The following is a 16,487-nucleotide window of genomic DNA, read 5'->3' on the forward strand; positions in this document are numbered from 1 at the left end:
GAGGTCCAAGAGTAATAGTATGGAATAGTGACCATTATTTTTAACTGTTAGTAAGTCGTTTGTGAGTTTTAGGAGAGCAGTTTTTGTGGAGTGTTTTAGGTAAAATCCAGACTGAAAGGGATCGAGAAGGCTATTCTCAATGAGGTGGCAGCTCAGCCAGTTGTACACTAGACATTCAAGGAGTTTGGAGGCAAAAGTGAGTAAGGAGATGCGTCTTAGGTTGCCAAGATTAGTGAGGTCCAGTGAGGCCTTTTTAGGTATGGGGGTGACTAGCGCATGTTTTAGAGGGTTGGGGAAGATGCCAGTAGAAAGGGAGAGATTGAAGATATGAGTTAGAGTGAACGATAGAGTCAGAGGGTGACCGTAGTATTTGCGAAGGAACAGGGTCCAGGGAACAGGTGGTTAGGTGGGCTTTAGAAAAAAAGTTTACAAACTTCCTCTATAGTAGCTGGGTTAAACAAGGGAAGTATTGATTATGCAGGTGGACAAGGAGTGTAGGGTGAGGGAGATATCTACAGTGGAGATCTCGTCACAAATTGTATCAGTCTTGTTTTTTAAGTGATTGGCAATCTCCTGGGCAGTGAATGAGTTAGTTGGTGGAGGTAATGAAGGACAAAGTAGAGAGTTAAAGGTAGAAAAGCGTTGACGGAGACTGCGTGAGAGGGTGTTAATGAGAGTGATAAAATAGGTCTGTTTGGCAGTGTGGAGACAGGAATAGTATTACTGAAGGGCAGATTTATATAGGTCGAAGTCTTGCTGGGTCTTAGTCTTACGCCATAAACGCTCAAGAGCATGGCTATGTATTTTGAGGCATCTGGTATTGTCTGTTTGCCAGAGCTGTAGTGGTCAAGGCCTATTTTTGTGTGTAGTAAGGGAGGACAATGTGTCCAGGGTGGATGACGGTGAACTGTTGTAGACCGAAGTAGCCAGGTTGGGGCAGGACAGGGCTGAGGTTATGTCATAGAGACAATCTGTTGCAGAAAAAAGAAGAGAAGGGTAAGGATAGTGAATGTCGTTATGGGTAACTGTTCGGTATTTGGAAGATGAGGAGGAAGCCAAGGAGAGAGTGAAGCTAATAAGGGAGTGATCAGAGAGGAAAAGTTGGTGAGGTTTCAAGGAGTGCATAGGTAGGAGAATACAAGGTCAAGGCAATTACCATAAGAGTGAGTAGAAGCATGTGCCCATTGTTTGTTTTAGGTAAAAAAAAAGTGGTTCGTCTCAGAAGTTTAGAAGTAGCCAGAGTGTTAAGGTTAATGGGGATATTTTATAATTTTATTTCACACAAATAGAGCTTTCTTTTGATGGTACTTAATCACCACTGTCTTTTTTATTTTTTTGCTAAATAAATGAAAGAAGACCAAAACTTTTGAAAAAAACATTTTTTTTAGTCTGTTATAAAATTCTGCAAATAAATTATTTTTCTTCATACATTTAGGCCACAATGTATGCTGCTACATTTATTTGATGAAAATAACCCAAATGAGTGTATATTATTTAGTCTGTAGGAAAGTTATAGAGTTCACAAACTATGGTATATATCTGAAAATCGATCAATCCTGAAGTACTGACGGCACTGATCTCATTTCTTGGGGCCCAAAATGTCAGGACAGTACAGATATCCCCCAAATTACCCCTTTTTGGAAAGGAGACAGTCTGCGGTATTCAGTAAGAGGCATGGCAAGTTTTTTAAAGTTGTAATTTTTTGTCATATGGAGACCTTTTCACAATTTTTTTTTTTTCCCACATACTGTCACCATGCAGTACAGCGTCAACATATAACTGTTGTGGCAGTGACCAGGGACACTAACTGGTGACTGCGAAAAACTTCTACTCTGGGGAAGTGGTGTTTGTGTGTGTGTGTGTGTGTGTGTGTGTGTGTGTGTGTGTGTGTGTGTGTGTGTGTGTGTGTGTGTGTGTGTATATATATATATATATACAGTGGGGATCGAAAGTTTGGGCACCCCAGCTAAAAATTTGTATTAATGTGCATAAAGAAGTCAAGGAAAGATGGAAAAATCTCCAAAAGGCATCAAATTACAGATTAGACATTCTTATAATATGTCAACAAAAGTTAGATTTTATTTCCATCATTTTACACTTTCAAAATAACAGAAAACAAAAAAATGGCGTCTGCAAAAGTTTGGGCACCCTGCAGAGTTAATATCTTGTACTGCCCCCTTTGGCAAGTATCACAGCTTGTAAATGCTTTTTGTAGCCAGCCAAGAGTCTTTCAATTCTTGTTTGAGGTATCTTTGCCCATTCTTCCTTACAAAAGTCTTCCAGTTCTTTGAGATTTCTGGGCTGTCTGTCCCGCACTGCTCTTTTAAGGTCTATCCATAGATTTTCAATTATGTTGAGGTCAGGAGATTGTGAAGGCCATGGCAAAACTTTCAGTTTACGCCTCTTGATGTAATCCCCCGTGGATTTCGAGGTGTGTTTAGGATCATTATCCATTTGTAGAAGCCATCCTCTCTTTAACGTTTAGCTTTTTCACAGATGGCATCAAGTTACCATCCAAAATTTGCTGAAATTTTATTGAATCCATTTTTCCTTCTACTCGTGAGATGTTCCCTGTGCCACTGGCTGCAATGCAACCCCAAAGCATGATTGATCCAACCCCATGCTTAACAGTTGGACAGAGGTTCTTTTCATTAAATTCTGTGCCCCTTCTTCTCCAAACGTACCTTTGCTCATTTCAGCCAAAAAGTTCAATTTTAACCTCATCGGTCCACAGAACTTGTTTCCAAAATGCATCAGGCTTGTCTATATGTTCATTTGCAAAGTTCAAACGATGATTTTTGTGGTGAGGACGTAGAAGAGGTTTTCTTCTGATGACTCTTCCATGAAGACCATATTTGTACAAGTATCTCTTTATAGTGGAATAGTGTACCACAACTCCAGTGTCTGCCAGATCTTTCTGGAGGGATCATGCAGTCAAACGTGGGTTTTGAATTGTTTTTCTCACAATCCTGCGAGCTGTTCTGTCTGATATTTTTCTTGGTCTTCCAGATATTGCTTTAACTTCCACTGTTCCTGATGACTGCCATTTCTTAATTACATTCCAAACAGAGGATATTGACATCTGAAAACGCTTTGCTATCTTCTTATAGCCTTCTCCAGCTTTGTGAGCGTCAACTATTTTCAGTTTCAGTTTTCTAGACAACTGCTTAGAAGAACCCATGGTGCTGATTGTTGGGGCAAGGTCAGATGAGTCTGGGCATTTAAAACCTTTGAGATTGACGTAACCTGGTCTTCCCAGACGATGATTGAGAACAATCCATGACACTGGCAGGTCTCAGCTTTGCAAAGGGGGCAGTGCATGCTATAAATTCTGCAGGGTGCCCAAACTTTTGCAGATGTCATTTTTTTGTTTTCTGTTATTTTGAAAGTGTAAATGATGGAAATAAAATCTAACTTTTGTTGACATATTATAAGAATGTCTAATCTGTAATTTGATGCCTTTTGGAGATTTTTCCATCTTTCCTTGGCTTCTTTATGCACATTAATACAAATTTTTAGCTGGGGTGCCCAAACTTTCGATCCCCAGTGTAATGACTAACTATCACTAACCTGATCAATCACTGTTTTTGGTAGAAATGATATTTCTACATGGCAAACAATTTACTAGCAGGTGTAGTAGAGTAATAGAAATCCAACAGACCCAACAGTCATGGCATGCATTCTGCTGATTCTGTGTAATTGAATCACTAATTGAAAGGGGCATGTTCAAAATAATAGCAGTGTGGAGTTCTATTAGTGAGGTCATTCATTCTTTGAAAAACAGGTGGCAATTGTTGCCCTTATTTAAGGAAGGAAGGTAGCAAATGTTGTACATGCTGGTTACAGTGCATTTCTCTCTGAAATTCTGAGGAAAATGGGTCGTTCCAGACATTATTCAGAAGAACAGCGTACCTTGATTAAAAAGTTGATTGGAGAGGGGAAAACATATAAAGAGTGCAAAAAATGATAGGCTGCTCAGCTAAAATGATCGCAAATGCTTTAAAATGGCAACCAAAACCTGAAAGACATGGAAGAAAGCGAAAAACTACCATTCGAATGGATAGAAGAATAGCCAAAATGGCAAGGACTCAGCCAACAATCAGCTGCAGTAAGATTAAAGAAGGTCTAAAGTTACCTGTGAGTACTGTTACAATTAGAAGACGCCTATGTGAAGCCAAGCTATCTGCAAGAAGCCCCCGCAAAGTCCCACTGTTGAAAAAAAGACGTGATGAAGAGGTTACAATTTGCCAAAGAGCACATTGACTGGCCTAAAGAGAAATGGCGCAACATTTTGTGGACTGATGAAAGTAAGATTGTTCTTTTTGGGTCTAGTGGCCCGGAGACAGTTTGTCAGACGACCACCAAACACTGAATTCAAGCCACAGTACACTGTGAAGACAGTGAAGCATGGTTGCGCAAGCATCATGATATCAGGATGCTTCTCATACTACGGTGTTGGGCCTATTTATCGCATATCGGGGATCATGGATCAGTTTGAATACATCAGAATACTTGAAGAGGTCATGCTGCCTTATGCTGAAGAGGAAATGCCCTTGAAATGGGTGTTCCAACAAGACAACGACCCCAAACACACCAGTAAACATGCAACATCTTGGTTCCAGGCCAACAAGATTGACGTTATGGAGTGGCCAGCCCAATCCCCAGATCTTAATCCAATAGAAAACTTGTGGGGTGACATCAAAAATGCTGTTTCTGAGGCAAAACCAAGAAATAGAGAAGAACTGTGGAATGTAGTCCAATCATCCTGGGCTGGAATACCTGTTCACAGGTGCCAGAAGTTGGTTGACTCCATGCAACACAGATGTACAGCAGTTCTCAGAAACAGTGCTTATACAACTAAATATTAATTAAGTGATTCAAAGGAAAGCAAAATCTTCAAACATTTTTCAGTTTATATAGTGAATGTTTAAGTTTTTAAAGAAGAATACAAACACTGCTATTTTTTTGAACAGTCTAATATTCACTTTTCTTCAATCTTTTTAGAGGAACAACACAAATTTGATATATTTTTCTTCATGTTTTGATTTGGAATAGAATGTGTAGTGTTCCCAATGCATTTGTATGGAAATAAGTTATTAGAAGGATTTTGAGCTTTATTCACTTTTTTCAACACACTGCCAATATTTTGAACACAACTGTGTGTGTGTGTGTATATGTGTGTGTGTGTGTGTGTGTGTGTGTGTGTGTATGTATGTATGTATGTATGTATGTGTATATATATATGTGTGTGTATGTGTGTATGTATGTATATGTATGTGTATATATATATATATATATATATATATATATATATATATATATATATATATAATCTGAATCTAGTATCCGGTGCTTATTCAACTCACAGAAAAAGTAACATGCTAAAAGGTGGAGAGCCATGATCTCAACGGTATTCTGCAGTTTTTTTCAGCATCCAATTACAGGCGGGGTGGGGGGAGAGGAGGCCAGAGAGTATTATATATTGTCTCTAAAGTAATAGAGAGTTCAGCTCACCAGCCTGATTGTGCTGTGTGGCAGCACTATATAAATCTCAGGACTGGCTGATCAGAATTACAAATACTTTAATCGGTAAAGCAGCGCTTCCTTGTAAGGTTTTGTGAACATGGTTGGTTTGGCCCATCGACGTCAAACTTGGGCATTTTTGGGTGCCTGGGAGGCATAGGTGTAATGTCCAGCTCTGCCGCTGGCAGTTTGTCAAAAGCCTGTCAAAGTGAAACTGCAGCAGAGAAAAAGAAGGTCTCCTCCTGTACCAGGCAGGGCTGTGCTGTTCAGCAGAATTGTGTAAATTTCAGGACTGAATGGACAGATATACAAATCCTTTCATAAGTAACACCGCTTCCACATGTGTATTTAGCTGCTTGCCTTAAATTTAGCTCTAAATATAACCAAATCAGCAGAATGGGGTCGTGTGAGGTATGCTGCAGAACCAACTGTACCAGCTTCCTATCAAAGGTGGACCATACCTGTGCAATGTGTGTCAGCACAGCTGCTTGAATTTCTATCAGGAAAACATATGACAGGGTGACAACATTGGAGATAGCTGCCATCCCTTAGTAACTGCCTTAACAAGGCTCTTTGTGCAGGATAACCAGGTATTATTTTAATGAAAGCTAAAGATTGAACGCAACATTTGAAATTACATTATCATGTTAAAACTTCATTATGCATATGATTACAAGGCTTGGGATCTAAAGAGGCTGTACAAGGACAGTGACATTGACTGAATGTTTACAAACGTTACCTACAGGCGCTATAGGGTGCTTGCACTGTAGCACTATTAGCTTGAGTACTTTTAAAGGGATAGTTCACTTTCCCCAAAGAACTGCCTATGAAGGTAAGGGGCATCTGTGGATAAAAACAAACTGTGTGTCTCTGACTAAAGTTGAATAATTTTCTTGTTATATGTATAGGCCATTTACGTACCTCATGAAGCCTGAGTGGAGTACTTCCAGGATATTGCTAGTGTAAGGCCTAGTCATTACTGCTCACCATTGCAGGAGTGAGCTTTTTCTCTGATTCAGACCCCCACACAACTCTCTCTCTCCCCTGATGTAATAGCTCTGAGCTCATCGTCTGAGAGCTTGCTCCTGTGATGGAGGAGGTGAACAGTAATGCCTAGGCCTCAGTTAGCAACATCCTAGAAGTATTCCAGGCAGGCTGCATGAGGTATGTAAATTGCCTACACCTATTGCAAGGGTATTATTCAACTTTAGTCAGAGCTGCACAGTTTTTCATCTACAGACACCCCTTATCTGCATAGGCAGTTTTTGTGGTAATTGTGAACCCTCCCTTTTAAGGTCATGCCAGTCTCTTAGGCCCCTTGTGTAATGTATGAGAAAAGTAACCATTCCCTTCTGTCCTGCAGGCTACCACGTACACCAGAAGAGGGCGAGGCAGCTGCACAAACCCCACCTGCACTTTTAGTTATGTAACAAGGCATAAACCTCCTATGTGTCCCCTGTGCAATCAGTTTCTCGGGGGAAAGTGGATTCCCAAGGTAAGCATAAAGTTCTATAACTTTGATTAAAGTGATTTTAAAGGCTAGTATTTTTTTTGTTAAAATAACAAACATCCTATTTACCTGCTCTTACAGAGCATCCTGTGGTGGTTTATGTAAGGATATATTTTATTTATAAAGGGCGTGTCCCTTTCCCTTAGATGAAATATTACAGTGCCTCCAGCCGTTAAAATACGGCAAATATTTAGTGAAGCAATAATTTGGACACCTTGATAATTTGATCACCACTTATTATTATACCTTGAATTCTTTTAGCCAATATGATTTCGTACCATACACACAAAATTTGCCTTATAATAGATAAATATAAAAATTTATTTATGTACAAAAATTATATATATATTAACACAAAACGCAAAAGACTGGTGATAAATGAACATTGGTACACACAATCAAAAACATATCCTACCAATGTAAGACACAATAATAAGGTTTCTAACTAACTACATCAATATCACAATTTTTTTTGATCTGATTATTTATTAAATTTATTAATAATTAATAATTTCGAGTATCTCAAAGGTTATATTCTCACAAGCCGTGGCCATAGGATTGCAAGAAGTTAGCCCTTGATATTTTATACTCTGATTATTAATATTCAATAAATTATGAAATATGAAAAAAAATTATAATATGGCAACAAACAATTTTTAACAGTAAAACAGGATCTCTCTACATATATCTAACTACCCAAATTTGTTGTGATACACTAAGGTAATTTTATGATTCCACACAACAGAGAAAATAGGTAATACAAAATCAAATAAACAATCTCACCGCACCCGGCATTCAGACTAGGCAACTCTCCCGTGGATTTAGCTGGCAGTGGAACGCCTTTAGAAATGATATTATAGGGCAAGTGATAGATATTTAGTATGGGAGAATGTAGGAAGTTATAAGGACAGAGGTATAGAAATTTAGTAAAGTTTTAGGAAGTTTGAAAGTATGGAAGAGTAGTTATTCAGAGGTCTCTTCAGATGTCAGGGTCTTCTTTTGATGAGGTCTTTTCTTGATGAGGTTTTTTCTTGATGAGGTCTTCTTGATGTTTTTTCTTGATGAGGTTTTTCTTCTTAAAGGTACAAGGGCTTTTATATCCACTAATCCATTGTTCTAAGATACCTTCCCACCAGGCCTCTTGATTGGCTAGTTGAGAAATGTGTGTACATAAGCTATTTCTCACCTGCCCGCCAGGTGGCGGTCATGTATCATAGAACAATTTGAGTATTTGAGATGACTCATACCTCGGGTGGAATCTTAAGGTAATTTCAGGGATCAAATATACGTCTTTTTCCAGATATAAGTGATCATACCTATAATATTCTAAATAGGGACCATGGAATATAGGTGTATATTCAGTTATTCCTTCTTGAAATACCATCCTGTTTGTTTCCTGATAAGACATGTAACTGATGCTAGTTTATAATACATCTTACTTTCCATCATCTCAATACTCAAGTTAGTGATATATAGTTCCCATTGCTGAATATTGAGTGGTGTGTAAAATCTATAACATCTTATTTATAATACGTTTTTGTAATATATCTTTGTAATTATATACAGTCAATTTTTAGACTTAAATGTCCTGAATTTCACTTCTTTGTTTTAGAACCAACATTTTCTATGTGTAGGAAAAAAACTCTCTGTTTGCCTGGCTCTTGTATTGGAATCATGGTAAACAACTGTTAATGCTTTCACCCTTGGTGGACAATAGTATATTGTGATAGTTTGAGAGTTCTGTTCGTTTATCACACTCTGCAAGTTTTGGGTAAGCTTTCAACCAGTTGAGTTCCCGTCTCATTATTGTTAAAATGTTTGAAAGTCGAAGTCCTATCTGGCCATCTGTTTGACTTTCTGTATATGCATTCTTCTCAACCTCAATATACAAATAGTCCTTGTTGACAGTCCAAACAGTCTTATTGTCTTGGAAAAGACTCACTTCCCCCATTCTATCCATTTCTTAACTAGAATCCTTGAGGGTTCAACCAAGACAAAATTAACTCTTAGCATCCGGCTATACTGAGCTGTTTGTCATATAATATTATGTCTTGATAAAGTCATATTTTTGAGACATAATTCAAAAGCCCACAACAAATCCCCCTTTGTTTGGGGTACAGGCACGTGTATAGGGGTGTCTGTGTCGCAAAACATGAGTGGGGCTTTTGGCTAGAGTGATTGTTCGTCTTCTCCGGTGAAGTGAATGAAATAATAAAAAAATTTTTTTTTTTTTTTTTTTTATATTAAAATGGCAGCGGTGATGCTGGTTGGTCCTCTTAATGTTCTTCACGCCCTGCATGTCGATGTCCAGTATACAGATCTGGTTCTTGGCTTGCACAGCCTGGACTGCTGCTTTGCTGGTCCCATACATGTTCCCGGAGAAGACGGCGTTCTCTATGAACTCCCCGTTACGGATTCCCTGCTCCATCTCCTCCCGGGAGACAAAGTGGTAATCTTTCCCATCACACTCTCCAGGCCTCGGCTTCCTGGTTGTGTGGGAGACGGAGAAGCCGAATACGCCTTCATAATCATTCAGCAGCCTCTTCAGCAGTGTGCTCTTCCCAGCCCCCGAGGGTCCGCTCAGCACCACTGGTCTGGGTCCAGCCATGACTGCAGGAGCAGCAGAGAAGAAGCGGCGCACGACTCTCCCGCAGATCATCAGTCTCTGGCCGCTCGGGGCGGGACCACGTGTGCACCCATCTATCACTGATTTCACCATACCGGGTAACCTGCAATTTATATGCGACCGGAGAGATTTTATCAATGATAGAGAACGGACCTTTCCAAGATGGAAGGAATTTCCGTTCCTTGATCTGGTCTCTTGCAAAGTTGTATAGATAGACTTTGTCACCAATCTCATATTCCTTCTTGGAGGTTTTGAGATCATAGTATGTCTTAGCACTAGTTGCAGCTCTTTCCAAATTCCGCTGGGCAAAGGCAAAAGCATATTGCAGATGTTTACGTAAATCCTCTATGTACTGGTGTGTGGTGGTGGCATTGATCAAATTTTGATCTGTAGTGCGATACAATAAGTGCTGGGGCAGTACCATCCGTCTACCTGTCATCAGTTCAAAAGATGACATTTTTGTAACTGTATTCGGAGTAGCCCTCAACGCCATCAGGACCAGTGGAAGTTTGACATCCCAATCTTTGCCTGTTTCCTTAACAAATTTTTTAAGGACATTAACGATGGTCTGATTGTATCGTTCTACACCACCACTAGAGGCTGGCCGATAGGCGATATGCAATTTCCTTTTAACCCCCAAAATCTTCCACAATTTGGCCATCACTTCGCTAGTGAAGTGCGATCCTCTATCAGTCTCTATCCTCTGTGGTAGACCAAAACGTGAAAATACATGATTTATTAGCAATGCAGCACATGTCTCGGAGCTATTATTTGGTGCTGGTATACATTCGACATACTTGGTGAATAAACATGTAACCGTTAACATATACCGATTTCCTCGTGAAGATTTTGTTACGGGCCCAATAAAATCCATTTGAAGGTCTGACCAAGGCATACATATCCCCCTCTTCTGGAGAGGTGCTCTGTGAGTTGGCTTGGTAGGTTGAAATTGGGGACATATTAGGCAACCTTGGCAGTATTCCTTCACATCACGTAACATATGAGGCCAGTAGGCATAATCCCGCAGGATCTCATACGTGATCTTCTCTCCACGATGACCGGAAGTGGGAGCATCATGGGCATGCTGTAGCATCAAACCTCTAAATTTAAGTGGGACGACCCATTGTTGTACGCCACCCTTTGAGGTTCGTATCAACAATCCCTGGTATAAAGAGAATTGGGATTTGGATTTCATTAAGATACGTAAATCCTCCTTCCCACTACATACTTCCTTATTTATGGGATTTTGGTTGGGATCTTCTATATGACTATAAAACAAGCCAATTATTGGGTCTTCTTTTTGGGCAGTAATTAAATCCTCACTAGGAGAATCGTGACTCCACTGTATTGCATTTGGATCACCAGCTGTTCTGGCCTGTTGCCTGGTGACAGCTTCAACCTGTACGGTACCTAAAAATTGATCAATGTCTAACAGTTCACCGGTGATTGCCCCTTCCTTGGCTAGAGAATCGGCCAGATCGTTCCCTTCTTTCTCGGCACCTAGAACCTTGGAGTGGCCTTTGGTCTTCTTGAAGTGCAGGGTGATATCATTGGACCTTACCAGTTCATCGATGTGACAAAAGAGCTTACCATGTTTCACGGGTTTGTGATTACTCTTGTTCATGTTGTTTCGCTTCCACCTAGGGAAATACTCCACAAAACTATTCCTGACATAATTGGAATCGGTTATGATGGCACACTCTTTAATGTTGAACTCTATAGCCATCTCAACTGCTCTAAGAATTGCAGTAAGTTCAGCAACCTGACTGCTTTTTGGTCCAAGTTTGTATCCCACAGAAATTGGGGTGACACCTTGAGTCCAAACGATTCCAATACCTGCCACTAGTTGGAGCTGTTCCCCATCCTTGTGATGAAAAGCACAACCATCCACATATACACACGGCAGCTGTTTACAGTATTCTTCATCATAAACTTTGTAGGGAGAGAACAGTTGTTCTTCCAGAAAGTCAGTGTCCGGGGCCTCCATAGCAGGCGTAGTTGCGGAACAATCATGGAGCTCGGCTAGGCCCTGGGCTACTGGACTTTCCTTGTTCTGTTTGTACCGAATTTCAAGGGGCCACCCTTGCAAAGACAAAGTCCAAGCAGTGATGCGGCTATTAGACACATTTCCTCCCTTGATACGTTCACTCTTTAAATACTGTAAAGGCTGGTGTGCCGTTTCAACGATGATTCTCTCTCCCTGAATGTAACTGCGGAAATTCTGTAATGCCCACACGGTGGACAATAGAGCTTTTTCACAGTCACTGAACTTTACTTCAACCGGGGACAAAGTTTTACTGGCATAGGCAATCACCTTACTGACATCATCACGTTTCTGGTAAAGAACAGAACTCATACTTACCTGCGTAAACCCTGTCTCTAGATAGAAATTTTTACCCCCTTCGGGATATCCTAGACACGGCGCTTGTGTGAGACGTTCCTTTAACTCCTTCATGGCGTCCTCCTGTTTCTTACCCCACGACCATCCGACATCCTTCTTCAGTAGGTGAAGCAACGGCTTGCTTATCTCGGCGTAATTATCAATAAACTTATGCGAGTAGTTTACCATACCTAGGAATGATCTCAATTCTTTAAGGTTAGTAGGGACTTTACAGTTCAGAACCGCCTCAACTTTCTTCTTTTGTGGGTTCAAACCTTCAGCAGTAACTTCATGGCCTAGGAAGTTTACCTTCGTGCGACACCACTGGGCTTTTTGTAAGGACAGTTTAACTCCTGCTGCTTTTAATTGGCCCAGGACATGCCGAAGTTCTGTAATGTGTTTGGCCATATCCGTACTTTTGATCAGGATATCGTCCACATATGCCAATGTCCCCCTTTCGAAAGCGTCTGGCATGGCCTTGTGCATGAACACAGCAAATTCATGTCCGGAATTTATGAATCCGAAAGGCATTCGTACCCAACAATATTGTCGATTCCCAAAACTGAAAGCCAGTTTGTATTGGTCTTCCTCACTCACCTTTATGGTCCAATACCCCTGTGCACAATCCAAGGCTGTGAAAACTTGGGATCCTTGGAGCTGGGCGAGACATTGGTCTATGTATGGGACAGTCCATCCTGACATGTACACACGTTTGTTTAGCTGACGGAGGTCAGCGCACAGACGCCATTGTCCATTGGGTTTTAAGATACCCAGGATCGGGTGGTTGTAGGAGCTGTGGATGGGCCGAATTATACCCCTTTCATGTAACTTCCTGATAATCTCAGCTAGAGATTCATAGGAAGCTAATGGTAACCTATACTGTCTTACAAATACTGGTGGGGCATCTGGATCTGTTTGGGTCCTAGCGATGTGTAGGTCAGTAGTCCCACAATCGTAAGAATCCTTGGCAAAGATCTCTTGGAATTCAAGGAGAAGCTCTCGGAGCAACTGTCGGTCGAGATCACTGGCACACGCGTCGGCGAGGGCCACCATCTCTTCCACTAACTCCTTGAATCCAGGAAAGCTTTCCGGCTGACCTATCTCATATGCCTCTTCAAGTTTTGTGGTGAGGTCATTGGGTATGTGATGTGTGTGTGTGTTCTCCTGCCATCCAGGTTCTTTGGGGTACTCTTGTTCTTTGATTGGGTGATCAAAGACAATTGATGTCTCTTCGATTCGACAGGTGCCATCTTTAGAATCGAATGGATAAATGGACTCTACGGTGAAAATACCCTCTGGTAATGAATGGAATGTTTGTTCAATTAATTGTTCCTCCGACAAATATTGATCGGGGATGAGTCCAATCACCTGGTTAGTGACCCCAAAGGTGTAATATTCAGTCTCTACCACTAGACCAATAAGGGTCTCTTTGGGTAAGACGATGTCCTCATTAGACAGATTATGTACGTAAATGTACATCGGGGATTGATGTGTGTTGACTAGGGGCGTGCGTGTAATGTTCAGTCCCTCCCCCTGCATTTTATGGGAGAGGCATACTAATGCATCTGACCCCTTCAGTCTATGTCCCTTTTTAACTTGGATGGGGAGTATGAAGTTATTTATGCCCTTAGGAATTGTAATCTTTTGGGCTACCTGGACTTCAACAGCATAAGGCATCTGTTGCTGGGATTTTAAAGCTAAGTCCAGATTTTGGTATTTTTCGGGGTCCCCCTTTAGTCGACTCCATAAACAGTCATTAATTAGGTCGACTTGCATTGCAAATCGATGTAATACATCGTTGCCAAAATAAATTTTAGTTTGGGGATTATCCAAGACTAGGAACACATGGGTGGCTGTTTTGTTTCCTACAGTGACGTTTAAGAGACACCTAGCCATTGAATTGTGATCATCAGAGTCATCAAGGGAGTCTGAAATCCAATGACGCTGAGGTGTGGAGAAACGGATCATTTCCATTTCGGTCAGGTGTTTTATCAACCCATGGCTTACAAAGCTGTGTTCCTGTCTCAAATCTAGTTTGGCATATTTTGACCTATTAAGACCATTTATCCGGATGGGGATAAACAAGTCGCTGTTAACCCTTTCAATACCTGTCAAGAATTGGGTGTGATCTCCCCCTTTTCTTGGTTTATCCTCCTGATGAAAAGATATCGTAAGGATGTCATCTTGGAGGGAAATATCTTTTATTTTATCTTGGGGAATTCTAAAAATGTGTTCCTCATCTCTTCTGATAGGGTTATGGTCATCAGGTTTGATAACCGTTACATCAGGAAGTTGGCTGTTCCTGAAATGGATTTCTAATGATCCAGGCCTTTCTTCCACCAGGTGGCAGTGTTGTCGGGAATGGGGAGTTTTAAGTTTCCCATATTTAATTGGGGTATTTACCTGTGACCACAGTACTTGGTTCACACAGTCAACTATTGTGTTCAGCCTTTTTAGGAAGTCCATCCCAATTATCATGTGGTGCTGGGAGATGCTGGCAATGATGATGGGGTGTCTCAGTTCCTTATTACCCAGTTTCAGTTTAAGCCAGGCGGTACCCATGACTTGTAAAGGGTCTCCACCTACACCAATTAATGAGCTGTCAAAGCTTTTAAGTCTCGGCTTGGTGGGCATGACATTCGCCACTTTGTCAAAATGTTCCTGTGACATGATGGTTGCTTGGGATCCAGTGTCTATTAAGCCGACAATCGAAAGATCACTGGCATCCTGCACCGTGGCATAATATCTCCCATCAGATTCAGTCAGCTCACACATGAAATTAGTGTGGTTGAAGATCTGTGGGCCCTTCAATAACATATGACTAGCTCTTATCTCACCGCATGTGGTGGACACATCACCCTTATCCTCCCTGGTGGGATTCTTGGACTGTCTCAAGACAGAAGCACAACTAGAAGTTGGCGCTCCGTCTGGCTTGTCAATCCCGATGACTTCCGATGCCGTGACTATATTAGGGGCAATAGATGGACACTGAAAAGCAGGAGAATCATTAATAACCAACAAATGGTCCCCCTTTGCCTGAGAACTAGCTTCTCCATTAGTAGGCGTGTCAGGGACGGGGCACACATCTCCTGTCATTTGACTCAGTGTTCTCCCCTGTTGGTTTAAGGCTTGGTTGCCTGTTAATTCTGTGACCCTTGGTTGGTCACAGGAGCTGCTCCTAAAAAAGGATTGGATGAAAATTGAGTGACAAGCCTGTCCATTTGTTCAGCCATTTTGCTGACCTGTGCCTCTATTTGTCCAATACGCTCAGAGGAGTCATTCTGTTGATTCTCCCTCTTCCTATACTTGCGCTTGTATTTTGGACGAGACTGGTAATGAGACTCAGAGTCAGAACTACTGCTCTGGTCCCGACGCCATTGTTCTCTCTGAGGTTTTGGGGTCTCCCTATTATTAAAGGGAGCCTGGGGTACTGTATCCCCCCTTTGAGCTTGAGGGTGTTCTTGGCGTGGAGGAAATCTTTGGAAGTCGGAGTTTTTATTAAAATTGGGATTCTTATTGTAATTATGGTTCCTGTTGAAATTGGGGTTCCCATAAAAATTCCCATGTTGGTTTTGGCGAGGATAATAGAACCTCCGAGGATACCATTGACTCCTTTGATTCTCATCACTGTACTGACCCTTACCATACTTTTTATTCTTCTCACTTCCACTACCGTAGTTCCCTAGCTTTTGTCTATCCTTTCTCACCCACTGGTTTTGGGGTGCAAAGTTATGGACCTCCTTCACTTGCTGGGTTTGAGGTACAAATCTAGGGGAACCATTGGTTTTACCCCCACGGACTACTTCCGCATATGATTTCTTCTCTGCCTGCAAATTTGGATTTGGAGGGGAAACGGTAGTGGTTGCTACTATCTTGGGGCTATTTTTAGGTTCTCTTTTTATCCCGCCCTCACTGGACTGTTGGATCGAGAATAAATAGTCACTCTCTCTCACCAACCAATCAAGAGAGCATCCCTTTCTGTAATCCTTTGCAAGTCCCAATTTTATGTAAGCAGGTAATGCTTCATAGAATAGTGTCTTGAATTCTGGCTGGTTAGGATTGGGATCCTTTTCAGCCAGGAAATAGGCATTTCTGAGGACAGCCAGAAATTCTGCAGGGCTTTGGTGAGGACCACACTTTAAATTGTAGGCCGCAGCCTTGGCAGAGGTTACAGTTTTATAAGGCCCAAATTCCATGTGGCACTTATGTTTAACCTCTCTCCAGGACTGATTGGAATAGGCCCTCAAGGTCTCAAAGAATTGCCGGTATTTCTCTTCAAACACCCATGGCAGCAATTCTATTTTGGTGTGGTCATCTCTAATGCCCAGAATCTCTAACGTCTGTTCATATGTTTTCATGTGTTCGGTGATCTCAAGGGACCCTTTCTTAGAAAACATAGGAACAGTGTCCTTCAGGAACTTAATGACCTTTGGGGTGTCATATCTCCT

The 16,487-nt window shown here is 41.3% G+C and overlaps 1 protein-coding gene and 1 pseudogene across 1 annotated transcript in view; one reads left to right on the forward strand and one right to left on the reverse strand.

The window, feature by feature from the left end:
• The window catches only part of HMGXB3 (HMG-box containing 3), a 95,096-nt gene that overhangs the window by 29,481 nt on the left and 49,128 nt on the right, over positions 1 to 16,487 (forward strand). The window contains exon 6 of the mRNA XM_089682128.1: positions 6,887 to 7,018. Within this exon, the coding sequence (XP_089538254.1) occupies positions 6,887 to 7,018 (132 nt within the window). The remainder of the gene's footprint in view (positions 1 to 6,886; positions 7,019 to 16,487) is intronic.
• Positions 7,617 to 9,723, reverse strand: LOC149458496 (guanylate kinase pseudogene; annotated as a pseudogene).

This window comes from Staurois parvus, unplaced genomic scaffold (assembly GCF_062004578.1).
Source record: "Staurois parvus isolate SC_StPar_1 unplaced genomic scaffold, SC_StPar_1.0 ptg000286l, whole genome shotgun sequence".
Taxonomy (NCBI): Eukaryota; Metazoa; Chordata; class Amphibia; order Anura; family Ranidae; genus Staurois; species Staurois parvus.